The following is a 26,676-nucleotide window of genomic DNA, read 5'->3' on the forward strand; positions in this document are numbered from 1 at the left end:
AGACACTTGCTTTGTCTTTTGATCCTTACTTTTCCCTCCGTATTCCCACACTGCCTGGTCATGGTCACTGACTTGAACAAAATAAATGAGAGATTGTAGTGATTGAACAGCTGGGAAAGAACTGCAGTTACCCAGTTATTTTCTCATTACTTTGTATCATTGGACTCAGGCACATTTTTAAAACTGATGATTTCAAAGAGATATAAAGATGGAGTACTGGACCAAAAAGAATGAGGATAATTGCTTGCCTTCTGTGAAGGAACTAGTCTTTGGGGAGGCTATAAAATATGTTTGTGGCAGTTCTTCATATATAGGAAGGGGGTGGGACCAGCCTCCTAATGCCTGGCTAGAGGAAAAGAACCAGTTTTGAATGGCTCTGTTAGCAATCCATAGGGTTAACTTACTTTGAAAATGTGTAGTTGCATTACATTTTCACTCAGCTTTACCCTCCTCTTCCCCCCCATCTCCATAATACACCAATATCTGTTTTGTTTTGTTTTTAAGGAACTAATCCATGCGCAGAGAACAACGGAGGCTGCAGCCATCTCTGTTTCTTTACACCCCAGGAGACCAGGTGTGCCTGTCCCATTGGCCTTGAGCTCTTGAGTGACATGAAGACTTGCATCATTCCTGAAGCCTTCTTGGTTTTCACAAGCAGAGCAGCAATTCACAGGATTTCCCTTGAAACCAATAATAATGATGTTGCTATTCCTCTTACTGGAGTCAAGGAGGCATCTGCTCTGGATTTTGATGTTTCTGATAACAGAATCTATTGGACTGATGTTAGTTTGAAGGTATTACTGACATGTGAATTCCCTGAATATAAAGCCACAGAGCAGTTTCTTTGATCTAACAAAGGTCTCTGTTACATGATCTGTCCTGCAGTTGCTAATGTTGTCATTGAATTGCATCCAAGGAGACTCTTGGAGATGAAGACAGTTACATTGTTGAATGCACAGTTGGGTGACAGGCACGTTCCCATTTCAAATAGAAGTCCAAAGTGTTGTCAGCTCATGCTGAATGCTGAAGTCTTGGATGCTGCTTATGCTGCATCCATATATGTGTTTACTGTAGAAATGATGTTTTCATGTCACATAGTAAGCTGGCAACCCCCCAAGCTTTTTACCACCTTCCAATTTTGATTTGGAAGACAACCCTACTTAATATTCACTTCTGGCAAGCAAACTTTGTAGTGGTTGCTGTTAGCCCGAGGCTTCAGCTTGGCATAAAATAGCCCAGGGAACTTGTCTGGTTTTCTCCGTGTCGTGTTAATTGCACCCTGCTCGCTCCCCATCTTCTCTCAAGTCCATGTGTTCTCTAGAAGTTTGAAGTTCCCTTCTCATGTGTTTGGTTCATATCCAGGTGAATGCTGAAGTGAACGTTGTGTTCTTTGTTAATGTTACTTTTTGAAGTGAATTAAGTAATGTTAGAAAAGAGCACATTCGCTTCACTGGAACTGATTTTCTCTGTTTAACCTCTTAATAAGTTTTCCAAGAACAGTCGTATTTGTTTTGCCATGGTACCTAAACCATAATAGGAAAAAGTTCACTTGTAGGGATAGTTTACATAGCTCTCTAAGACTAACGAGGGTTGTGCTTCAGCACTAAAAGTACTGATGTGGGTACCTTTACTCTAGGAACAGTGCCAATATAACAAATTAGTGTGCTGCAGACATGATTACTAAATAAATATCAGGCAAGCATGTGGAAAGCTGGGGCTGTGGTTATCTTAACCATTGGTAGTGGAAAATGCATTACTTCAGCTGCATCATTCAGATCCTAGTCTGATTCTGTGTAGAACTGGGCACCGTTTAACTTGTATACGGCCTCTTAAGTTATCCATCACACTGTACTTCACGTATGTATCGCATACATTTCAGCGTATCTGAGCTTTCATTCCCCTATCCCTCCACATTCTGCATCTTGGCAGCAAGTAGTGTAACTTAAGAGCCCTCCTCCTGTTTCCATACTGTTCTCCTTGATGATCGCTCCATCCCTAATCTCCTATAGCCTCTGGTTATGTGAGGACTCGTGTTCAAAAGAGTATTATACTTTTTCTGAGTTATACACTTTAAAATACTACTTTTGAGATTTGCCTTTAAAAATGTAAAACATCTCTTAGTGCTAAGATGCTACCGAAAGTAAATGATTGTGCACTGATCTGGGTGTTCCCAATGGTGAATTTGGAAGTTGTTTCATTGTTCGTTGTTGGGAGTGGCTTATTTATTCATATACAGTCCTTGCCCTGTGACTTATTGTGCTGACTGTGTAAAACTAAAATATAGATAGGATCAGCAAATTTGCTAAAGGTGACTGATCATGAGAAAAAAAAAATCTGATTTTGCTGAATTTGTGACTTGTTCCTTCAACTTAAAACACTATCGAGAATTAAATACTTCAATATATATATATATATATTTATATACTAACAGAGGGGAGGAAGAAGGGTCAAGGAAGAATCTGCAGATACATTGTGCTTTCTGGAAGTCATGTCCTTTTAAGGCATTTTGGATCGGTCATAAGAAACCGTTAACCTTTCTGAAAATTCAGGTCTCTTTGTTCTGTAAACTGCTGTATGCTTTTTCAGCAGCAGACATTTGTTTACAAAAAGTAACACCAATAGATTGTTGTTGTTTTGCTAAACTCGCTGTAAGCTAAACTTGATAATAATTACTTTTTGTCTTGGTTGGAGTATCTGTAAATGCTTAAATATTTTTACACAATTGTTTTCCAGACCATAAGTCGAGCATTCATGAATGGGAGCTCTGTTGAACATGTGATTGAATTTGGGCTAGATTACCCCGAGGGAATGGCTGTAGACTGGATGGGAAAGAACCTCTACTGGGCAGATACTGGAACTAATCGAATTGAGGTTGCCCGCTTGGATGGACAGTATAGGCAGGTCCTTGTGTGGAAGGACTTGGACAACCCAAGGTCTTTGGCTCTTGACCCTACCAAAGGGTAAGGGACAGTGTTGTTCTTCTATGTTTTGTTTCTTTCTACTTGTATGTGACAGTGCATTTGGCAGACCATTTCTTCAGAGTCATAAAGAAAAACAAACAATAAAGGCTTGTAAACTCCAGAACCCTGAAGGTCGCATTGAAAAATTGAGAATTGTCAATCATATTTTTCCTTCTTTCTTTAAAAATAAATGCATTACCATGTGCTAATTAATAGCCCATAGCCACATGGTTATTCCTTTTTATTTTCGTATTTATTTTTTTAAAGCAAATTTAGAAAACAAAGCTAAACAGCTTAACTCAATCTCATGAAGTTGTATCATTTTGTTCCTCTTCTCATTGCAGGTACATGTACTGGACAGAATGGGGAGGTAAACCTAGGATCGTTCGAGCATATATGGATGGAACAAACAGCATCACTTTGGTGGATAAAGTGGGTCGTGCCAATGACCTCACCATTGATTATGCAGACCAGCGTCTGTATTGGACTGACTTAGACACCAGCATGATCGAATCATCAAATATGCTAGGTAATCTATTAGATGCGTCACAGAATTACTCCATCAAGTATAGAAATTTGCAGTGACCACAGTAAAGCAACTGAATAGAGTTACAGTGTGTTCTAGTTGAATCCTTTGAATTATTGTCTCCTTAATGAGCTGTTAAATCACTTATCTTTTTCCCTAAAATGCTGAGTTTATTACATTCATTAGACTTAGAACCTGCATGTGACTAATTGGTGATAAGTAGTAATTGGAAAAAGTTGAAATAACTTGAATAATATTAGTCTGCATGTATATCTTGTGTATTTTCATATTTTCCATTAGGATTCCATTTATTTACTTGCATGTGGTTTAGTAAACTCCGATGGTTGAAACCAACTTAATAATGAATTGAATGAAAGGAGATAATTTTGGTTTGTTTCTTTTTGCAGCTGACATAGAGCTTTTATATCCTTTAACTGTTCTGTAATTATAAAATAGTCTTCAAGCTGTTAGGTGAGGCAGATGTAAGTTCATGTGTGGGAAAGCAGAGGTTATGTAAGTTTCCAGATACCACTCAGTGAATCCGTGGTAGGATCAGAGGTGGAATCCAGAAGCTTGTGACTTGACATCACGCATTCCATTTCCAGAGAGAGGCCTTTGTTAGGTGGGAATCAGCACCTCCATGGTATCCCAAAGTAAAGAACGAGGCTGATGAGTCCAACATATTTAAACCAATATTTAAGGAAACTCATACAGGGTTGTTGTAGCAGTGTTCTCATTGATGACACGCACTATTTCCCTGCATCTCGTTTATTTTTACTTGTATATCTTCAATGAAAAGCTACCAGTAGAATGAGGTTTTTTTAAGGTGTTATTATGAGCCTATATCTTCTGAGTAAGGGGAACCTACTTCCAAGGGTTGATGTGCTTTTGTCTGGAGATCTTATGCTTTGGTTGTGTCTCTCATATTCTCCATTTCATGACCTGGGAATTATGCTTTACTTGATTTTTGTTATTTTTTGCAGGACAAGAACGAGAAATCATAGCAGATGATCTACCTCATCCATTTGGATTGACCCAGTATAGTGACTACATCTACTGGACAGACTGGAATCTTCACAGTATAGAAAGAGCAGACAAGACCAGCGGGAAGAACAGGACACTTATTCAGGGTCATCTGGATTTTGTGATGGATATATTGGTCTTCCATTCTTCACGTCAGGATGGCTTGAATGATTGTGTGCAAAATAATGGCCATTGTGGTCACTTGTGCCTTGCCATACCAAATGGATTTAGATGTGGCTGTGCTGCTCACTATACCTTGGACCCCAACAGCAGGAACTGCAGTTGTAAGTGTTTTTTGTTTGCTACAGTGTTCTTTATTGCTTCTGGCCACCAGGTGCTTGTGATCACTTTCAGTATAGAGCCCAGTAGGCAGCTCAGCAGCACCCAGATACGTGCTCACTAACCCACTGCACAGGGGAATAGAAGGGTGCGTTTGAGAAAATTCTAGTTAAATGGAAAGGCAGACTCCATAACTCCAAGTGCTTCTCACTTTCTCCTCCTTTTCCCCAATTTTATTGCTGTGAATGGCATCAAATGGTGGGGTGGAGCATCCTTTTGATCTGTTTGTGTCAGCTGTCCATGCAGCGCCCCTGCAATGTGAGCAGCAGAAAAGGCCTTGAAGCTGTATAAACACTGTGTAAACCAGTGACTGTAGGTATGTTATCAATGCTGTTCTGATCAAAAATCCAAAACACAGGACTACACCAGCTCCTATGAAGAAAACTGTCTCACCCGAAACCAGTACAATTCCCACCCCTTATTCCATACACTGTCATTCTCAGGTCCTGTGCTGTCAGATATGTTCTCTTTAACCACAACCTCCATTCTCATCCTTTGATTCTCATGAACAGATATATTATTCCTTTAGTCTGTTACTCCCTCAACCTGTTCTGCACAACCTTACCCATGGGCCACAGTTCCTTCAGGGGCATATTTGCTGCATCATGGCCTTATCTATGGTTGCAGATGCTGTGGGGTGTACCTGCTTCAGTCTGGACTTACTCACATCCAGAAATGCTTTGGGTACACGATTCTGTGATTCTCATGTGGACTTATCCCCGGGTCACAGTCCCTCTGACTTGAATTCATGCTGTAATTCCAGTCTGCCCAGTTCAGCAGCAGTGCAACATCAGTAGTTCCCTGGCCATCTGCCAGCCTGGGCTGATGTCCATAGCGATTATCAAACTGTTTCCAGACACAGTAGAGTAAGAAGATAAGGTGTGCAGCAAACAACAGAAATGCAAGCAGCAGTCACTAACGAGTGCTCCCATTACGCAGTAAGCAAGCAAGTTCTGGGGTGTGAACAGGGCCTGCCAGTTAGTAGCTGAACCATCATAAATATAGTCTAACACGCTCCAGTCAAATCTGCTATTATCTCAAACTCTTCCGTGCTCCTTTCCGGGTGCCAGGAAGGACAGTTGTGGGTTAAATCTGGTAGGCAGCTGAGCACCATGCAGCTGCTCACTCACTCCCTGCAGTTGGGGTGTCAACAAGAGTTGTACTTCAGCACCAACCACTTCCAAAGCAGCTCAAAATCCTTTATACACTGCCAATATCTCTTATTTGGAGTACAACAGGCCTCGCATCCTCTATCCCAATTCCAAAAGCCTAGGGGTTGATCTGAAGTCTCTCCTGCTGCTTTCTGCTGGGAGCTCCAAGTGGGGCCATTCTCACCGCCTGCAGTGCAGAGCACATTCTTTTCTATATCTAATGCTGCTTGGCTGGCCAAAGGGACGTAGTGTGAACTATTTCCCTTTTAATTTGTTTAGAGGCTTGTTGTTGCTCGGGGCCCCATTTGAAATTGTACTTTCAGGACACTTGGTATGAGAGGGTTTACAGTCAGACTGATTTGGAATATGCATTCTCCAAAAATCCACTTGTGTGGATTGTGTTTCCTTTTTGCTAATTGGTGGAGACGTAGCTCTTATTTCACTGATCACAACCTCAGGGGTCTGACAACTTCCGTCTTGCTGTTTTATTCGTAGAAACTGAGTCTCCTGTTCAGGTCCCTTGATCTTACTTTGTTTCGTGTCAAAACTGAGTTTCAAGAGGATTTGGACTATTTTCTTCCTTTTCTCAGAAGCTTATTTAGTTTTCAGTGTGAATATAGTTAAGATTGTATCCTAAATGTTCTTTGTCTTTTGTATGTTGGTTTCAAGCAGTATGTTTGACCACGAGTCACATTTTCTTATGCATTCTGTTTTGTTTCAGCTCCTACCAGTTTCCTGTTGTTTAGCCAGAAATCTGCCATCAGCCGAATGATACCTGATGACCAGCAGAGTCCAGATATCATCCTGCCTATGCACGGCCTAAGGAATGTGAAGGCTATTGATTATGATCCCTTAGACAAATTGATTTACTGGGTAGATGGGCGTCAGAATATTATAAAAAGAGCCAAAGATGATGGCACTCAGGCAAGTTTACATGGTGTATATAATTTTGTGTGGGTTGTTTTCTGTACTATATAATGCTCCCCTCCTGTCCCTTGCACCAAAGAATCATCAGTCTAAACTTTTTTCTTGCCAATGCTTATTCACATGTATTCTGTTTATGTGTGAAAATTATGGAGGTCTTTCAGGATGGTGATTTTAATGTGTACACAAAGTAGTAGAATAGAATATCGTATGTATCTGAAACTACAAGCCTTGAACTGTGATGCTTAGCTAAGTGTGGGCAATGAAGTAAGGGAGATTCATCATCTGAATTATATTTGAGAACAAAACAGTACTTTAAAATCAATATCGTTCATGCCAGTTGTGTGATCACGTTGTCATCATTGTAAAGCTCTCATAAAATGAAGACTCTTGTCTATCCAAGCTGTAGTTAAATCCTGATTGAATGTACAACTGACTGTTGTGTCAGATGGGGATAGGCTTATTCACATGCTTCATTGTTCTGTTGGGCTGGGTGCATAATTGTTTTGGGCTAGCTATTCACACAACAGTAGAAAGAAGTGTGCTGTTCTTCTGGGCAGTGTTCTGCGTATGTTAGCATAGCTTAACTCCCAGGACAGGAGAACAGATCATTTAAAAGCTACAGTTTGAATAAGAACACAAAAGGAAATGTAGAACGGGCAACATATGTTTTCCTTGTTCTGAGCAGTTATCTAAACAATGCAATATGATTTCAGTGGAACTGGGCTGGCCTCTTTGTATGTTTGGGGAATCAGTGGTTTTATAGCACCTTTAAAGAAATAGATTGCGATCTTGTTTTTTGGCCATCCCTTTTTAGACTGGGAGGAGGTCTCTTAGTGTAAGCAGCTCGCTGGGTTGTGGATGAATTTAGAAGTGTTTATTTTGCTTTTTAGGATGAGCTAGGTGCTAATTGTTGCAGTCTGTCTTCTCTTTGGTACTTGCCAGGTGCAAATTGCAATGGAGAGTCATCTGCTCTGCTTTCCACTAAGCTGGTCAGACAGCTTTGAAGGCACAGATCCCCTGCAAATTTTGACTCTCCAATTTTCACTTTTTTTACCGAATTTTGCTAATTTGTGCTTTTTGCAGATGATGTGTGTTACATTCATACCTGGGTAATGTTACCCTTCATTGCAATAAAAGGATTATTTCTTAGTATTTCTAGGCGTGCTGTCAAGCAAAAGCAGGGATAAAGATTTAAACAGAAAAAGAAAGCATGATATTGCTACTTGGAATTTGGTGGATTAGAACAGAATTATTGAAATACAACTTTCTCAAGTAGAGCTGTTTTGAGTGACTTGTTTGGCTTAAGCTGAATACAGAATAGCATGTTCATCTTTCTAGACCCATATAATCTGACTAGTAGCATTCGTCTTTGAAAAGTATGTAGATATTGTGAGTCCTGCCAGTACTATTAGTATCCCAGTGGCACTGGGATTGGCAGTACACTAGTGAAGTGTCAGTAATGTTAAAGAAACAGCAGAAGCATGGTTTTCCTTTAGGGACTCTTGGTACGCTCCAGTGTTCTTCATAGAGGTAAAGCACTGAAGTGCATGTTGGATTTGTAGTATATAGGGAGTAGCTACTAGATACTACTTGGATTTGGAGGCAGGTTGTGGGGGGAGTTGAGGGTAATGGTTCCTGGAACTTGACAATAATGTCAGATTTTGTAAGGAACTTCACAACGACACAAGGGTTAAGGCAAAGTAATGTTTTTAGTACGAGTGTGGGGCAAACCTCTGGCCATCTGATATGTGAGCAAACTGAACTAGGTTTCACTGGAAGATCTGAGTTCATAAGAAAAGGCAGGTCTTCAATTATCTGCTACGCTACAGGTAATGTGGGAAGGAGCCTTTAGGAGGAGATTCAGATATATTCATCTGACTGGGTAGCAGTACACATCTTGCCAGAAGACTGCCCTGTTTGTTCTACTGTTTTGTTCGAGATTGTTCTTTGTGCAAATACACACTATTGTTTTCTTCCATCTCCTGCTAATTAATTCTACTTATAGGAGGCCACACAACTGCTTTCTGGAGAGTATTGCATAGTCTATGGATTTTGTTCAGATGTTTTTCCTCGCATCCACAATTTGAATCACATTTTATTATTATTATTATTATTATTATTATTATGCTTTGTCACAGTTATTTTATTTGGTGTTTCCTTGTGGTTTTAGGCTTTTTCTGGATGCCCACATGGGTAAACAGTGCTTTTTGTACAGAGTTCTTATGGAGCAGTTACTGGAAATCATTCTCTAAATGCTGTCTTGCAGCCTTTTACTGTCATGAGCTCTCCAAACCAAAGCCAGAACCCAGAGAAGCAGCCACATGACCTCAGCATTGATATATACAGCCATACCTTGTATTGGACCTGTGAAGCCACAAATTCTGTCAACGTTCACAGGCTGAATGGCGAGTCAATTGGGATGGTGCTGCGAGGCGACCACGACAAACCCAGAGCCATTGTAGTGAATGCAGAGCGGGGGTGAGATTCTTTTCTTGTACCTCACACCACAGAATACATTTGGGATGCGTGTCAGCTGTGTGTGCTGATGCTTAAATGCCACTTTACTGGTAGGTGGCTTACCATGTGTTTGACAGATGTTGAATGACAATATGACATAACCATGTGGATGCAATTGTACCCAGAGATTCTATCTGGAACATCTGTGGGACTGTTTTTTTGTACAGTGCTGAGCATACTCTTCACAGTTCAAAAGCTTCTGTGGGCAGAGGGGGATTAGAGGAAAGATGCTAATCTCATTGGGACTAACTCACTTGGACATGGTTTGTATTTATAAAAGCTTTTCTGCTTTCTCTGTAAAAATGGGAGTTTAGCTTTGTTGGTCTCTTAAACACTCAACTTTTCTATTCCAAGGTTTTAAATAACTTAAACTTGCTTTAAATTACAAGAGGTAAAAATGGCAGAGAGTGACTGTGTTGAACACAGTGGCTACCTGGGAAGGCTGGATTTGTGGTCTGAGTCCTGAATTTGCCCTGCCTTTGTTCCAGAAATCCTTCCCTCCAGCTCTTCATTGCCTCTGTGTTCTGACTGCTGCCACTCTTCATTGATGCCATTGCAAATGGTTGTGCAGCAGCGTAACCTATGGTACTGGGGAATCTGCCCTGAAGAAATAGTGGAAATGTCTCAATATGCCAGTTAGCAAATGTTTGGGGTTCTGCAGCTGGTTAGATCTGGGTCTTTGCTGTGGGGAGCAACAGAGACCACAGTCATCCCTGCGTAAGCAGTTCATGCTTACTGTTTCAGAAGCCCTGTGCAAATGTGAGCTGCTTCCCCTGAGTTCTGAAGCTGTCGCCTAAGCAGCTCCTGCCTTTGTCCTCAGGTACATGTATTTCACCAACATGCAAGAGCGAGCTCCCAAGATTGAGCGTGCAGCCCTTGATGGCACAGAGAGGGAAGTGCTTTTCACAACTGGGTTGATCCGACCAGTAGCCCTGGTGATTGACAACAAACTCGGAAAGCTTTTCTGGGTGGACGCAGATCTGAAGCGCATCGAAAGCTGTGACTTGTCAGGTATGTGGTATGCAATTAAATATTTGGAGCAGCATATGCATGTGTACAGGACATTATTCCCCCTTTGATGCTGACCCCCATAACTTCTACAGTTGCCATTTCTGCGCAGGCAGTCACAGCTAACAATTACTGGTGGGCTTCTTTGAAGTGATTGGAATAAACGTGTCTGTAACGATTGCCATTCTCCAAGAGGGACATTTGACTTTTGATATCTTGCAACTCATGCAAGATCAGATTTAAGTAGGTGTTAGCTGTCACAGAACCTCTAAATCGCTCCCTCCTTTTTTTTTTTTTTCCTGTGATTAAAAAAGTTGGTGTAACTCTTCAGTTTTTCCTTTTTTTGAGTTTACAGCTTACTACATTAAGGTAGCATGAATTACAAACTGAAGGGGGGTGGCTGATGTGATACACTAGTGTTGCAAAACAGTGGAGAGAGATCCATTTCTTGCAATTTCCCAAGTTAGTAAAACAAAGATTCTCTAAATGCCTCAATCTCATTTTGTGTAGCTGTCCAAGACTTAAATTCCAAAAGTTAAATTTAAATTCCATTTTTCCTGAATGTGGAGGTTGAGTTTTTTGCTTGGCTGCTGAACTGGGCTTAAAAACCTCAGAAACTGCCTCCGTATGTTTCAAGAAGTGGTGTTTCTTTGTTTGTTTTTGTTGGGTTTCGTTTGTCTTTTAAATAAGTTAGAAATGGTTTCTGTCGATCTCAGGTGCTAACCGTGTGACTCTGGAGGACTCCAACATCCTTCAGCCAATGGGCCTGACAGTGCTGGGGAATCACCTGTACTGGATTGATCGGCAGCAGCAGATGATTGAGAGAGTGGAGAAAACTAATGGGTACAAAAGGACTAGAATTCAAGGCCGAATTGCACACCTAACGGGCATTCATGCTGTGGAGGAACTTGATATGGAGGAATTCTGTGAGTTTCTTCAACTACCTGATGTTTTTCACTCTTGGTCACTGTATCAAGCTCCTCATCCAGCTGCGTGTTTCAGCAATATTGGTTTTAAGTTAGGCCATGGATTGCTTTCAACTTGAGGGGCTGTATTAACATGAGGTTAATAGGGGAGGAGAAACAAGTTTCTCATTCTTGTCCAGAAGAGGCCTTTTTGCCCAGCTAGAATGTGTGATTTCACAGCACTTAGTTACCTGCTTTCTACCAGCTCACATGGTAGTAAATAACTCTAAAAGCTGTTTGGAAACAATTAATGATTGCTAATTTTTAAAGTACAACCAAGTAATTGAGTTGGAAATACCTTTGTAAGGATAGAAAAGGGAATGGTACCTGCCTTTTCTCATGGGGTTTCAGACCTATTTGTGAAGCATGACTGGTTTGACTCAGCATGACTGATGCTATGAAAGCCTTCAGTAAAGGAAGGAGAATGGGCAGGATGTTCTGAAATCCTGCTTTGTGGATGTGGAATTTCTCCTTGATTAGAAAGAGGTTGGTTGTGTTGGACCTTATTTTTCTGGCTTGCTGACTCAGTTCCTGTGCTCTGTTAAACTTCAGACATTCTATGTAGCATTATTCTGTAGTGGGTACCTGGGAGACAGGAGAAGCCTTCATCTGTTCTAATGCTGCCTCCTTCAAGGAAATAGGCCAATAAGGTTGCTACCTCAGGATATACTGCTGTTGCAGGGAGAAAAGCAGATGAACCCTGTCTTTCATATTTCTCCCCCTTCATGGCACGCTGAACGCAGAGTGAAGAAACCTGGGAAGAGGAATATCCCTACTTTATCTGGGCAGTAGGCAGTAAAGTTTTTCCCTTCTACCCATGTTCCACTTTGCCCTGTGGAAAGATGGAGGAGTACAAGACTACGGTATGGCAGAGTAAGGGAATGCAGGTCTGAGGTCTGGAGAGGAGTAATGCTTCCAGTATGTGAAGGGTTGGGGGTAGAAGTCTTATATAGAGAGGATGCACATAAGTGCAAACTTGCCTACAGGGGTAAACTGTTGGAAGGAAGGCAGCATATTTAAACTGTACCTGATTCTATTTGCTAATCCTTAACCAGATGTTCTTTTTCTTTCACAAACACTCAGTTTTTCTTCTTCTTTGCCATTTCTCTTACTTGAGTGCATTTCAGAGGTAGTACATAACGATGGAAAAACAACTTTTCTTTAAATCTCAACACTGTTAATAAGAAAAAAGGGAGAGATGGGGCTTTATATCCCACATGTTTTTAAGAATGTTTATTTTATTATGGCAAGGGTAATGTTTCTTTAGGGTTGCACTGAAAGGAAGCACTTTCTTACATCTGAAATCTGTTACAACAGGAGAGTAAAAATAAACATGCGCGTGTGCGTGCCCTCACAAATGTGCATGAGGGCACTTAGCAACCCATGCTTCAAACAGTAACATCTCCAATACTGTATTAAATTGATGGATTTGTTGAAGGTGATAGCAGACTGCTGAGAAACCCAAACAGATGGAAAACAACTTTGGCACAAAAGTAGAGATAACTGAACCATTTCTTCCCAGTGGAAGTTCTTGATCCTTTACTGGTAGTAAAGAACACACTGTGCAGCGGCATCATGAGTAACGTAGGCTCTGTCCCCACAGATCACTCCAGCAGATGTTGTAAAGCACTCAGATGGGCTGGGACCCTCAGACAGTGCCTTCATCTGTCTGTGCCAGTTTCTCATCCAACTAATGCTTCCTTAGTTTGATTTCATTAGAAATCACTGGGTTCTTTGCACTTTTGAATAAGTGATTTGGGAACATGGCCACATAACTTAATAACAACTGTGTGTGCTCACATTGCAGTTTTGTGAGTAACAGGGATTTGGTGAGGGTGCACAGAAGCTAGGTGATAGGACAGGATAGTAAGAGGTCTTGGAGATTAGAGGCAGATTCCTCAGTGTTTGGTGGGCTGGCATTCTGCAGCAATGGTGTGTGGCAGCTCTAGAAGTGCAGATGGGCTGTTTGGGTTTGCCTGAAATGTGACCTTCTCAAATCTGCTTCTTCACTTCTCTTCACCAGAGCTCCCAAATTGATTTTATAAGTTTCTTGAAGGTCTCCGTATCACTGCAGCCAGGAGAAATAGTGTCCTCGTGAAGTAGTAAATTGACTTCTGAGCACAGAACTGGAAAACCTTGCATTTATCTTCTGCTGTGAAATCTTAGTTAACTAGAACTATTTCAACTAGAAATGTGTTATGGGTGGTTTTGTGAGTTTATCTTAGCTAGTAGCTAAGCTTTTCTTTCTTTTTTTTTTTAACACTGCCCAATCATTCTTTCTGTGTGCTTTTCCAGCTGCACATCCGTGCTCCCGTGACAATGGTGGGTGCTCGCACATCTGCATTGCCAAAGGGGATGGGACTCCAAGATGTTCATGCCCAGAGCACCTTGTTCTCCTGCAGAATCTCTTAACGTGCGGAGGTGAGTTGTGTTTAACAGCGCTGCTAAGTGGTTTACATTGGGAAAGAAAAAATAGGAATCACTGGAATATCAGATTTGGTCTATGAGGTGCTGCTGGATTTTGAGAACCGTCTGTCTGGATGGTGGTATTTTCAAAAACAACTGAATGAATGAAGTCAGAATAACCAAAATCAAGTAGTTACTATTGCAAGAAACTTGCCTGCCAAGGTACTTGACTTCCGTGTGGCACAAAATTATATGAAATTCCTGCAGGAGTTTGCATTTGAATCCAGAATGTGGAGTTCTTCATTATTGTATGATGTGACAGTTTATGCCATAAACGAATGTATATAACAGTGTTGATAACCCATGATGATCTGGCAGTTGAATCTGTACGTATGATTCCTGCAGTACTCCAGCTTTTCAGATAACATGGTAACGTAACACACCATGCTGTCTAGTTAATGACAGACAGTTCAAAACCTCAGTTGCAGTTCTTATTAATTAAAGTAACTTGTCTTTCCTCATGGAAAGACATTCCTTTTGCAATTCCCTTTCACAGCCCCAGGTATTTTGGTAATTGTTACCTTACTATTGCAAAGAGCATTAAAATTGGGGGGGGGAAATGCTTCTTTTTGGGAGATATCCAGTTTAATTAAATTATTTGGCTCTTTTGATCCTCTGGGCTTTTTTTTATGTATTCATTTTGCTGTGGATTTCATTTTTCTGGCTGAGCTCTGACCTCCCTTGGGACAGTCCTTTCCATTATAAACTGTTTTCTTTCCCATGACCACAACACGCTATGTGGTTTTAGAGTAGTGGAGGTTATATCTGCAGTTGGAAAAATAAAACGTATTTCTTGCTCTACTTCTGTTGAAAAACGTGGCCAATGAGAGATTCTTAAGTTCCACTGCTTTGTTGTCTTCCCCTATAAGCCTTAAAATTAAGGGCCCTCTTTCAGTCTCTGCTTCTTGTGTATTTGTTTTCATTCTCATCCTTCACTGAGGTTGCAACAGCTTTTGTAATCTGTCTTGCCTGCAGTAGTAGTAGCTCATAAGCAAGTATTTCAGAGTTGGTTGATAGCTGTTTTGGTTGGAGAACATTTTGTTCATGTATTCTTGTGAACACACTTGACAAGGTTTTAAATGCAAATTCGTGGCTCTAGATGCAGAAGTAGTAATCTGTCTGCCAAACTATCTAAACAGTGCACTCCTGCCCAAACTAATGTCAGAGTTACCTTGGTGCGTCCGTCTGGCATCCTTCCCATATCTACAGCTGCCAGGTCACTGGGTAGGTTTGTAAACCTCAGTATTGCTACACCCAGTTAATCATAACTCAGAAACTTGGAAATCATGGGAATGTCAAAAATTAAACATATGGATTTTTACTCGGCATATTTGTTTTTCAAGCTCTTGGTTTTACTTGAGTCTCGTTCTTGAACATTTCTCTTTAGTGAAGGACAACAGCACTTCAAAAATAGTTTGTATTTTTACAGAGAAACTTCAGTCCAGGCATACACAAGTTTTTCTCCACCCATGGAATATTTCCATCACATTTGCACTCTGTTGATAGGGCTAAAATTGAACGAATGCACACATGTGTTTTGTTTTCTCTTTCTGCAGAACCTCCAACTTGTTCCCCAGACCAGTTTACCTGTGCAACTGGAGAGATTGACTGTATCCCAATGGCATGGCGGTGTGATGGATTCCCAGAGTGTGATGACCAGAGCGATGAGGATAGTTGCCCAATATGCTCTGCATCTCAGTTCCAGTGTGAGAAAGGACAATGTATTGATGCACATCTGAGGTGCAATGGAGAAATTGACTGCCAAGATAAATCTGATGAAGTGGATTGCGATAGTAAGAATCATTTGCCTTTTCTCTTGGCTCTGACATAAGCAGCTATTCGGGATTCTAACTGTTTTGATACACATTCATGATTTTTGGTTTCAAATGGGCAAGAACAGCCTTAGTTTGCGAGTCTGGCAGAACTGTCCACTTGATTCTGCTTTTTTCTATGAAGTGAGCCTTCAAGGGCTGCTGATTACTAGCCCTCATAAGACGTTCTCTTTTCTGATGATTTAATATAGTTTGAATTCACATAGAATTTGAAATCAGTTAACAAAAACATTTTACTGAAGCAGGGGCTTGTGGTTATAGATAAGAAATATAACAGAGCTGTATTTGATAGAATGGTATAAGGTAGTATAGACTATGTAAGATTTGATTATATCTTCATGTTTTAAGATGTCAGGCAATCAGTTACACCCATTTAGTTGCTGTAGGAGGTCCTTTCTGATTTGCTTTCAGTTTTGCCTCAGCTGAACAAAAATGTGGTGTTCCAGAATTTTGTATCAGTCTCAATAAGTGGGATGTGTAATGGTACAAAGGAAGAATGAGAAAAGTGCTGACTGAATTTTACCTACTGCAGCAAAACAGGTGTTCTGGTGCCTGCCTGTTTATAATATAAAGTGCATAGTGGCTCGGCGTATCTGACGTGTTTGGTTTTCTTAAGACTGTTGAACAGTGCCGTGCTAATCATACTTAACCTTCTCTTTCTTTCTGTGCAGCCATTTGTCTGCTCAATCAATTCCGATGTGCCAGTGGGCAGTGCATCCTCCTGAAGCAACAGTGCGACTCCTTTCCGGATTGCATTGATGGCTCAGATGAGCTCATGTGTGGTAAGATGTCTTTGCTTGAGACCAAGTGCTCACTTTACAGTTCTAACACCTTACAGCTAAATGCAAAGCTCCAGTCTTTACGTAGTAATGTTCTTTCAGGGAAGCCTGATGAATCTCGGCCTTGTACTAGCTAGGTCAAATTAGTTTCTTCCTTCCATCTTCTGGGTGGTTTCATGAGCAAGAGTGCTGAAAATAGCTGGGGTGGCAAAGCGAGAAAAGGCTAAAAGAATCAGAACTAGAGAATCTGTTAGCTCTCCTTTTGGAGATCTCAGATTGCACGTGCTTCTTCTGATCCTCCCACACATCCCGTTTCTCACAGCCCTCACTTGGTTCCCCCCGGTTCCTTGGATACTGTGGAGCCACTTTTTCTTCCATTTTTATTTTACAATTATTTTCTTTGTGCACTTGGCAAAAGTTTTGTGGTGCCAAGTTAATGCAACCGTTTCCTGTTTGCACTTTGGGTCCAGTCCTGCAATTAGGACTTAACTGATTTAAATGGGTTTTTCTGTAGACATAAGACTGCCTCTTCTGAAGTTTCTTTGTGGAACAGAGCATTCTGTGGTTTCTTGATTGACTGAGAGAAAGTCAAGTAAGAAACAAAAATGATTGCTACTTTCAGGATGAAGATCTTGCATTCAAAAGAAGCTAGGTTTAACCAAAATGAGAGTTTTGTGGTTTAAACTGGCTAATTTGAGAATATATTTTAGTTCTGGCTTTGCCTTCTTTCTGGTATCATATCGGAGTTAATCTGCCTATTTAAAGGTTAGGTCCTTGGCTGACCTATGAGTTGTCATGCGCTAATAAGAAAGGCACAAATGAATTCTTGATGTTGAGCTGCTAAGAGTTCATTTGATAGCTCTTTACATTTCCTTTATCTTCCTTCTCAACTTTCAGTTCTTTTGCATTCCCTTCAACTGAAGGGCAAGAATTTAGAATGTAGTCAATGGGAGAATGATACATATCAAATCTCAAGTACTGCAGCACTTTTTATTATTTAACACCGGGCTTTATGGGTGAAAAAGAAATAAGTAGTAGAAAGTATTTGAGATATTCTGGTTGTGTGTTTTTACTCCAATCTGTAAGGTTCTTAATAGTCACTAAGAATACTTTTCCATCCTAAAGTGTCACCCTTTTAAGAGCTTTTAGCAAGGAAGACATCCACTGCTCCATGTGTAGCTTGCCTACCAATCAAATCTTAGAAACAAAATTCTACTGGCTGTTGTTATATCAAGATGACAAGTAATCCTCTTACAAGGTGAATTGCAAGACAGAAAGAAGAATACATTGCTGTTATTGCTTTATTTACATGCTTTATTTACATGAGGATAGAGCGCGTGTGAAGTCTTATGCATAGGATCAGAATCTATGTAGTTAGAGGTGGCTGAGTTAGATGCAGTGACTTTCAAAGACATGATGTAAATGACTGTGCTGACTGATGTACTGCGCAAGATCCAGGACAGCGTGACATACATTGCCATATTTAATGACATCCTTTTGTTTCCCCCCTTTTTCCAGAAAAATCAAAGCCATCCTCAGATGAACCTCAGCCCCACAGCAGTGCCATTGGTCCTGTCATTGGAATAATACTTTCCCTTTTTGTCATGGGAGGAATGTACTTCGTTTGCCAGCGAGTGGTGTGTCAGCGCTACGCCGGGCCCAACAGTCCCTTTCCACATGAGTATGTCAGTGGCACACCTCACGTCCCTCTTAATTTTATTGCGCCAGGAAGTTCTCAGCATGGCACTTTTACTGGTAAGGATGGTAAGAACCCTACTAAGCACCATTACATTGTCCAGATTTGAGGTTCTGCAGGTTATTAAGAGCTGACTGTTGCCTGAAGCGTAATGAAAACATCCCCTTTGGTTTAGTCCATCTCTGAGACAGATTTCCTGTTTGCTTTTGGGCAGTGTTTGTTCTCTCTCTGTCTCAGGCCTTCATCTCTAAAGCAGGAGAATTTCTCTACCTTGCCAAGTAATCAAAGCATGCATCCAGAGAACTGTGTGCAGATAATAAGTTGAGACTGAAGGATAATGTTGTTATTTCTAATTCAGCTGTCATAGATTTTCATAGCTCTGTATTGCTGTGACGGTGACAGTCTGACCACTGATGTTCATTCTAATGAGAAGACGTAGGTTGAAGCACGGTGCTTCAAAAAAGTGAGTGGTCATGAACAGTGGTCACAAAAAGAATCATCCTGCTTTTCCTAAGTGTTTCCCAAGGCTGAAACATTTCTGAAGGCTTCTGAGCTCAACTCTTCCATTGGCACTGAATATTTTGGCAGGACAAATCTGAGAATATATAGTCTGATTTAAGGGCATCTTCGAGTTAACAAAATTGGACTGTGTTGTTTTCCCCTTTTTCTGCCACCCAGGTATCCTTCCTTTTTTCAGTTTAAAAAGTGGGGCTTTTTTTCCAGTAAGAGTATATATATGTTTCCTTGCTCTTGTTCTTGTACTTGCAATTGAATTTCATTGGATGGAAATGAAAACTATGGATGTCTCTGTCTTGTTTCTCTTGGGCAGTGCATAGTGCTTATTTTTGCAAATGCTCGAGTCTGTTTAGATGGAAAATTTCTTCGTTAGCAATTTGGGTGGAAAATTTGGATCAACTGATCTGGAGATTCCTTTCTCAGCGGACTGAGAGCACTCCTTTGTGAGGAGCTGCAGGGTCACAATAGGTGGTCTGGGGGTGAGGTGTTTGCTTTACATAATATAAAATTGAAAATATGTTGTTCTTTGTAATCCTGAAGCTTTTATGTAAAAGATGATTCCAAAAGCAACAACCAGTAGAGTTACGTGGATTTGCCAAGCTCTGGATTTGTTTTCTGGTTTGCATTAATAGATGGAACTGTGGTTTACCTAACCTTGGATTCCTCTCTGTCTCACTGCAGGCATCTCTTGTGGAAAGTCTATGATTAGCTCCATGAGCCTCATGGGAGGGAGCAGCGGTGCCCCCTTATATGACAGAAATCATGTTACTGGAGCCTCTTCTAGTAGCTCATCCAGCACTAAAGCCACTTTCTACCCACAGGTATGTCTTGAACATAAGGCTGTGACTCAGATATTGGAATTCAGCAGAGCTCCTCATTTAATTTTCTCTCATGCTTCACCGAATCTGTGTAACTTGATGTACAATTTCATGCTAGTACCCAGTTGTTGCATCAGTGCCAAGGTAAAGGGATGAAGAGAAAAAGTGTAGGTGGATTTATGTTTAAAAAAATTCTTAGTTAAATGAATCTTGAAAGACAAAAGTTAGCCCAGGAGCTGATCTGCCTGTACCATTGATATTTGATATTTCTGTTGGCCAAACTCTTCCATTGGGGGTACCAGCCTAACGTCTTACTTGGAATTCTTCTACCCTTCCAATTCAGTGCTATGTGAGCCAGGACCTGCAGGGACAAAACGTCAGCCTTCAGAAAGAGAGCTATGCCAAATTTTTATACAGAAGTTGTTGTGAGGGCTTTGCTATCTTAAAGTTACTGCTGACCCAACTGTCAGTTCTTTCTGGTAGCTTTGTGTTCACTCAGCTTTACGTTAACTACAAAAAGAAGCAGTCTGAGCAATCTAAATTTCTTGGCTTTGCACCTGCTGCTCTGTATATGTTTTAGTACATCCAAACCCAAAATAAAGTCTCTTAATTAACTCATATGATCTTAAAAAAATAAAAAATAAGCATCAATCCGCCCAAGCAGCAACGAGAGAAGTAGAAAATAGGGTCAAGTGACTCACTGAAGGAGTAAATTATGTTTTCAAAATAAGCAGAGTTGTGCAATTAACTCAAACTGAAGTACTGATTTTAATCTTCCTAGATCTTGAACCCGCCTCCGTCCCCAGCTACCGATCGCTCCCTGTATAATGCAGAGATGTTTTATTCTTCAAACATTCCTTCGACCACAAGATCTTACAGGTACAGCTCAGATAAAAAGGTTTGATACACATTCCATCGGTCTGTCCTTTACTTTTGCATCTTAAACAGGACGTTCTTGTTTAGACCTTTCACTTGATTTAAAAAAAGCAAAAAAAAAAAAAAAAAAAGCCATCAAACTTTGCCTCTCTTAACAAATGACCATTCAGATTGAGATTATACTATATGTAACCCCTAAGCATTAGCTTTGTTCCTTATTTTGATGCAACAGGGTTTAGCTGTGCATTTATATTTATATTGCTTTGTAATGGCCACTAAGCATATTGTGAGGAGTGTTTGGTCTGCTCTGCTCTGATGGATTTAACCTATTTGTTAGTTCTTGGAACCAAACTAAGTGGTCACGTTGGTCTTCTCTGGCTCTCCAAACCTATGGATGTACCACCAGGTCAGAGGCTGGCAAAATGCACTGTGAGCTGCAGGTAGCTGTGCCATTCAGTTTTAACACAGTTCAAATGCTTCTCATTTGGCTTCCATGAAAACCTGAGCTACTGCTGACATAGAATGAAGCCGCATCTGTCTTGACTGTGGATGTAGGCATTCGTTTTCAATGTCTTTGTTTCCCTTTCTCAAAAATCACAACTAATGCGTGTGCATTTTATTTTGTTACCTCGCAGGCCTTACCTTATACGAGGGACAGCTCCACCCACAACCCCGTGCAGCACAGATGTTTGTGACAGTGACTATACCACTAGTCGATGGAAAGCCAACAAGTACTATATAGATTTAAACTCAGACTCAGACCCTTACCCCCCTCCACCCACACCTCGCAGCCAGTACATGTCGGCAGAAGAAAGCTGCCCTCCATCTCCTGCCACAGAACGAAGCTACTTTCACCTCTACCCACCTCCACCCTCTCCTTGTACAGACTCCTCATGACCTCAACAGAAGGAACTTTCCCTGTAAATATTTTAAAATATGAACAGATTTTAAATATATATTTTATGATTTAAAGATAAAAAGGGGTGGGAATTAAAAAGGAGGAAAAAAAAAAAGAAAAAGAAATGTGAATAAAAATGGGTGGGAGGGATGGGGCTGTGAAAATTGTACAAAGGAAGAATATTTATAAAATTGATTTTTTTTAACTTAATTTCCCTTCTTTTGTGCCATATTTGCCTTTTTGAAATCACGGAACTGACTTACTCCCCAGAGGATTTGGGGAGGCAGCGTTGAGCCTTTTTGCATTTCAAACCACCTTTTTACACGCAAAGTGTATGCAATTCTTTTTACTAATGTGAGAAAAGAAAGTGAAGTGGCTTGTGGAAGGAGGAGGCTAAAGACCGGTATTCACAGAGAAGAAAAACGTGCTTAAATATGTTTGTCAGTCTCTTATTCCTTGTACATCACTGGGAGAAAATATGCAGAGTACCACTGTCTTAAGCTCCTGTTTGCTAGTGAGCTGAGTGCTTCCCAGCAGAACCTGTGTCCTGAGACCTGGATTTTGAGTCCCAGTCTACATTTGCTCAGCACTGAACTGGAAAAACACCTATTTTAACCAAGTCTTTCAGCTTAGCTGTTTGCACGGGCATCGTGTCCTGACTCACACAAGTACCGTACTGTGTACTGGTTCTGGAACTGATAGAAGCTAGAAACATACCCAGATTTCAATTGCTTGGTTGAGCTACAGTCAGTTCCCACTTTGAGTGCATGATAGTAGAAGTTGTAATGGCCTGCCAGTGAGAGCAAGGGGCTCTTAACAAGAGAAATGCCTGACAAACTGCAGCTTTGCTCAGGTTCACCGTTTTAATTTGAATGAAACCGGGTTCCTTCATCCTTGTCTAACATCCACTTCCTTGTGAGGCTTTGGTGACTTGGCTGGGAAGGAGCATTAGCAGTCAGCTGCTTCTCAAAATAAGGTGGTGCCTCACCTTTTACCCTGAAGTCCGGTAATTCCTCTGTTCTGGGTCTTTGAGATGTTTACCTGTGTTGAATTCAACAACGAATTGCTTCACCTCCAATGTTTATTTCCCAAAGCGGGACGATACAGTGGCTTGTGTTTGAAGTGATAAAAGTTGTTTGTTTGTTTGTAGGACATGTTAAGCTCAAAACCAAAACGTCTGCCATTCAAGCGGTTTAGTCATGTCATCAAAATTTGCCACCAAGTTTAGTCTAGATTTAGTAACGTAAAAAGCACAGGGAGGAAGGAGAGAAGGCAAATACATCCAATTGTATTAAAAGAAAGAAGCTGCAACAAACTACTGTACCCTCAGGATACCGTAATGAGTGAAGTGCTGCTTCTATCTCGTACCAAACCCTTTTGTGAAAGGGAGGCTGGGATAAGTGCCTTTCACAACACAGAAGATAAATGTTTGCTTTGATTCATCTCCTGTTGTAACAAAGGGATTTGGGTATCAAATGGTAGTTTTCACCTCTGTCGATGATGATGTGTGTGCCTACCTGGGATATTTGAGGGAAAATCTGAATATGGAGACCTGCACCTGTTTCTGCAGCTGCTGAATTAACATGTGGTGACTCTTTGACAGCCTTAATATTGTTGGCAACAACAAAACGTTTTTCCTTTTTGAACTTTAAATTATGTTCGGGTTGGTGTTTTTTGAACAAAAGAAGCCTAGGACTCCAAGGGCAAAGGTTGTTGCAGTGGTGGGGCTGGGACCGTGGAGTTCCAATCCAGTCTGTGTTTACAGATTTGTTAGTGCAGGTCTTGTTCTTCCTGCCTGTGTTGTTAAAGGACAATATTGGTGCTGTCATTGTTGCATTCCTGAAATTCTTCAAGTAGATTTCAGTACCTTCATGGCTAAATATTTGCTTCTGAGTTTCACATTTGGAACAAATATGTTCCCCACCATTTCCTGTGGAATAAAATAGAGAACTGGGGAATCCAGCACTGGAGTTTAAGAATGGATTATCTTCCCCCATCCCTTGCCAAAGTTAGCAGTTCTGTAATATCCCAGGAAGGACGAGTTCATCGTTTGTTACTCTGAGTGACTGTGCAGATCTCTGAGAAAGCATTCATGATTTGGTGAAACCAAACAAGATTTTCATGTGATTGTGTTTCAGTGAGATAAATGATGAGTCCAGATCCGCAGATATTTCATTTATCCCATAATCATATAAATGTTCTACAGTACAGCGCTTGGTCGAATTTCACACCATACATCATTTTGTGCGTAACTGTTGGCCATTTGTAATGAATGTATTCATTGTTTCATGTTACAGTTCTAGCGTAGAGCCATACCATACTAATTTTCCTGTGTGCCTGTGGTGACGCTGAATGCAAGATTACTTGTCTTTTTTTCCTTTCCTTAAACCACTGATGGTTTTAAAGAGCTGCCACTGTAGCAATCCCAACCACTTCGTCTTATTCTCCTGTTACTAAGTTCGGAGTTGAGTGCAAGAAAATCAGCTAAGACTGACTTAAGGACCAAAGGAATTTGACCCCTAAGTACTCAGAAGGAAGCAAGCACTTGCTGAATGGAACAGATTAAGCGTGTGTGCTCTTGTATTTCAATGGGATGTTCGGAACCTCTTGCTGCTGATGTTTGCTGAGCAATCACTTCATCTGAGGCGCTTCAGGTTTTGTGATCAGAATGCAGGTTCCACACTGCTCCATGGAACTGACTTGAGAAGCCTCTCCTGAAGAGAACTTGTAAGCAAATATGTAGCATCTAAGGATTTAAAGAGTAAAATGTTGCTTTTTGTTGCTGTAGGCTGTCTAATCTAAAAAGACCTCTGCACTCCTGCTGTCAGAAAAGACCGTATATTTCAGTGAGAAGAGCTCCTTTTCTCCAGAAATATCCCCCAGTGTGCTTTTAGTCAAGTATGTTTTCCATCCTGTGAACCTTCAGGCTAAAACTTAGAAAACAGATGCTTGCTTCTTCTAGATCAGGATGAGGGTAAGTGTTGCGTGGAATTATTGAAAGCATGTGGCAAGTTGTAGCGGTGCAGGGCTGAGTGGGAAATAAGAAGGGAAAAGTTGTTTTGCTGAGGTTCAAGTGTGGTTCTGTTAGTGCAGAAGGGTGTTAGGAGAAAGGCTGAGGTATCCTGGTGTGTCCTAGGAGTTCTGCCCCGAGAACCTGCAGGGGGCTGCAAGTGATTGGACTTTCCATGTGAGCATCTGAGTACTTGAATCGGTTTGCTGAAGTATTTTCAAAGCCCATAATGACTGTATATTAGTACTTTAAAGCAGCTTGGGGTGGAGTATGGAGCTGTGTCTGGATAGCAGGTAGTAATGGGCAAATGAACTGGTTGATTCTGTGTTACATCTAAGGGCAGATTTCAGAGCAGAGAGCAGTTTCTTTGCCTTCTGGTGCAGTCACAAAGGCGGCTATGAGGGTCATCTTCGCTCTGTAGAATTTATTCTGTCTGTGCAACAAATGCAGTAGCAATGTGAAGCTGTAAGGTAAATGGGCAGACTTAAAAATCATGATCTTCATTGGCAAAGTATCCTGTGATTTCAAGCACAGAGTTAGTGTGAATTCTACCTGGAATTCAGCTAGACTGATCAATTTGCAGTGGATGTAATTAATCTATTCATTATTGGTGGGTTCCCATTGTTTCAGTGCTTTGACTTAACTGTCTGGATAGATCTCTAAAGTGTACTTGAGCGAAGATTGAATTGCATCTACAGTGTACAAGAAATGGAGTTTTCTTTAGGATAATGACATTAAAAAATGTCCAGAGAATTAGGTTGTGCCATTATTGACAAGTCCTAAAGAGGAAAGGTGACATTCAGATTTTCTTCTCTTTGAATAGTGAGTTTGATTTGTAGCACTAAAGCTTGATCTCTTTGGTTGTAAATCTAAGATGCATCATGTTCTCCCCATTTTTAGGGTGCCAATTGGTGCCTCTTGGATCCTGGGGCATTTGAAATCAGATCCTTTTGCTACAGCAAGCTCTGGGGTTGTCGTGCATCAGAGCCTGTGGAGCACACTGTAGTACATTACGAGTGTGCTCGGTCAGACTTGACGAAGTTGTGTGCCCCGTGTGCTCTGAGCATTATCAGAAGCAGATCTTTTCTGATGTCAGTCATTTTGTTGGAGTATGTGTTGAGTCAGTCCAAATGAGTAGCTGTGCTTATAATTGTACAACAAGTGATACCCATTAATGTCAGGAAATGAAAACAGAAGGCAGGCATGTTCCCAGTAATTAATAACACGCAGGAGTGCCTGGCATGGAGCCCTGAATTAGAAATAATGTATTTGTTGCTACGGTGCTGAGGGACGTTTTGCAAACTTCCATGTTTGGGCTGAGCCTCGGACAAGCCATAATGCAACATGACAGACATTTACAGAACAGTTATTCAGTTGTTTCTGTTTAATAATGAGTGCACTATAAATGATGAGTGCCATCCTCACCACAAGTTTCAAAGTGCCTGCTGTTCCGTTACTGTTCCCTTACGTACTGCAATGCTTTTGCCATTAAATAGAAAAATCCCCTTTCTTTGACTATCAGGAGTTCAACTGAGCAGCTTTAAGGTGTTTCCCACGTCTTAAAAGTAACATTAATATACATAGATATTTTCATTCCTGTCGTGTGTTCTATATCTCCTTCCTGAGAACAAGTACTGAAGGGGCTTTGTAAAGGGTGTTTCTCCTCTACTTCGTGTGTTTTGCCGTTGGCCAACTATGCTGTGGGTCTGCTCATGTGAGATCGTGCTCCCGGGCAGGAGGAGGAGAAACAGATTTAAATAATGGTTAAACCTGATAAGAACGATAAGAATGATGGAAACCAAGCTTATACAAAGGGCTTCTTCATCCTGCAACCACGTTCCTCCGATGCCGTGTCCTGCCATTACAATACTCCCAGCTGCCCATGGCAGTGAGGCACCACAACCAGGCTGTCCCCAGCACAACCTGCAGCTCACCTGAGGAGGCCGGAGCCACTTACTGAGCCAGCACAGAATCCTGCTGGATAGAAGATGATGGGAACAATTCCTAAACAGGACACTTGACATCAATGCAAAGAACACGCCTTGAAAGAGGAGAAAAGCAAGTCTAATAGTTACAGAGATGGACCAGTTCACCAGCATTTATGTCTGTTCAACAAGTGCCTCTGCAGTTGTACCTTAATCTGACTGAAGCTCCCAGGGGAGCTGTGTCTGATGAAGGCTGCCATGTCCCACTTACATCTGTACAGAGATCCTGTAATGCTTAAACAAGAACAGAAGTATCTTAATTGCACCCACAAATGCAACAGTCATAGATGGTATTAATCAGCCCGTAGAGGTCAAAACAAAAGCTGTGGAAAAGTGCTTTGCTGATGGATGTGAGATTTGGAGGGCATCATCGACTAAACTCTA

General features: G+C 41.1%; 1 protein-coding gene across 3 annotated transcripts in view; it reads left to right on the top strand.

Annotated features, from left to right (window-relative positions):
* LRP5 (LDL receptor related protein 5) overlaps positions 1–21,396 on the top strand; it is a 118,264-nt gene extending 96,868 nt beyond the window's left edge. For 2 of the 3 annotated variants that reach the window (XM_072337475.1, XM_072337472.1), the window contains exons 9-23: positions 505–794; positions 2,734–2,960; positions 3,305–3,489; positions 4,470–4,793; positions 6,721–6,923; positions 9,193–9,404; positions 10,264–10,454; positions 11,168–11,377; positions 13,712–13,837; positions 15,439–15,675; positions 16,386–16,496; positions 18,012–18,257; positions 19,387–19,526; positions 20,305–20,402; positions 21,035–21,396. In XM_072337475.1, coding sequence (XP_072193576.1) covers positions 505–794; positions 2,734–2,960; positions 3,305–3,489; positions 4,470–4,793; positions 6,721–6,923; positions 9,193–9,404; positions 10,264–10,454; positions 11,168–11,377; positions 13,712–13,837; positions 15,439–15,675; positions 16,386–16,496; positions 18,012–18,257; positions 19,387–19,526; positions 20,305–20,402; positions 21,035–21,296 — 3,062 coding nt within the window. In that variant the 3' untranslated portion in view covers positions 21,297–21,396. The remainder of the gene's footprint in view (positions 1–504; positions 795–2,733; positions 2,961–3,304; positions 3,490–4,469; positions 4,794–6,720; positions 6,924–9,192; positions 9,405–10,263; positions 10,455–11,167; positions 11,378–13,711; positions 13,838–15,438; positions 15,676–16,385; positions 16,497–18,011; positions 18,258–19,386; positions 19,527–20,304; positions 20,403–21,034) is intronic. The other variant, XM_072337473.1, reaches the window with a different exon arrangement.
* Positions 21,397–26,676: the final 5,280 nt, after the last annotated feature.

Source organism: Excalfactoria chinensis, chromosome 5, assembly GCF_039878825.1.
Source record: "Excalfactoria chinensis isolate bCotChi1 chromosome 5, bCotChi1.hap2, whole genome shotgun sequence".
Lineage (NCBI taxonomy): Eukaryota > Metazoa > Chordata > Aves > Galliformes > Phasianidae > Excalfactoria > Excalfactoria chinensis.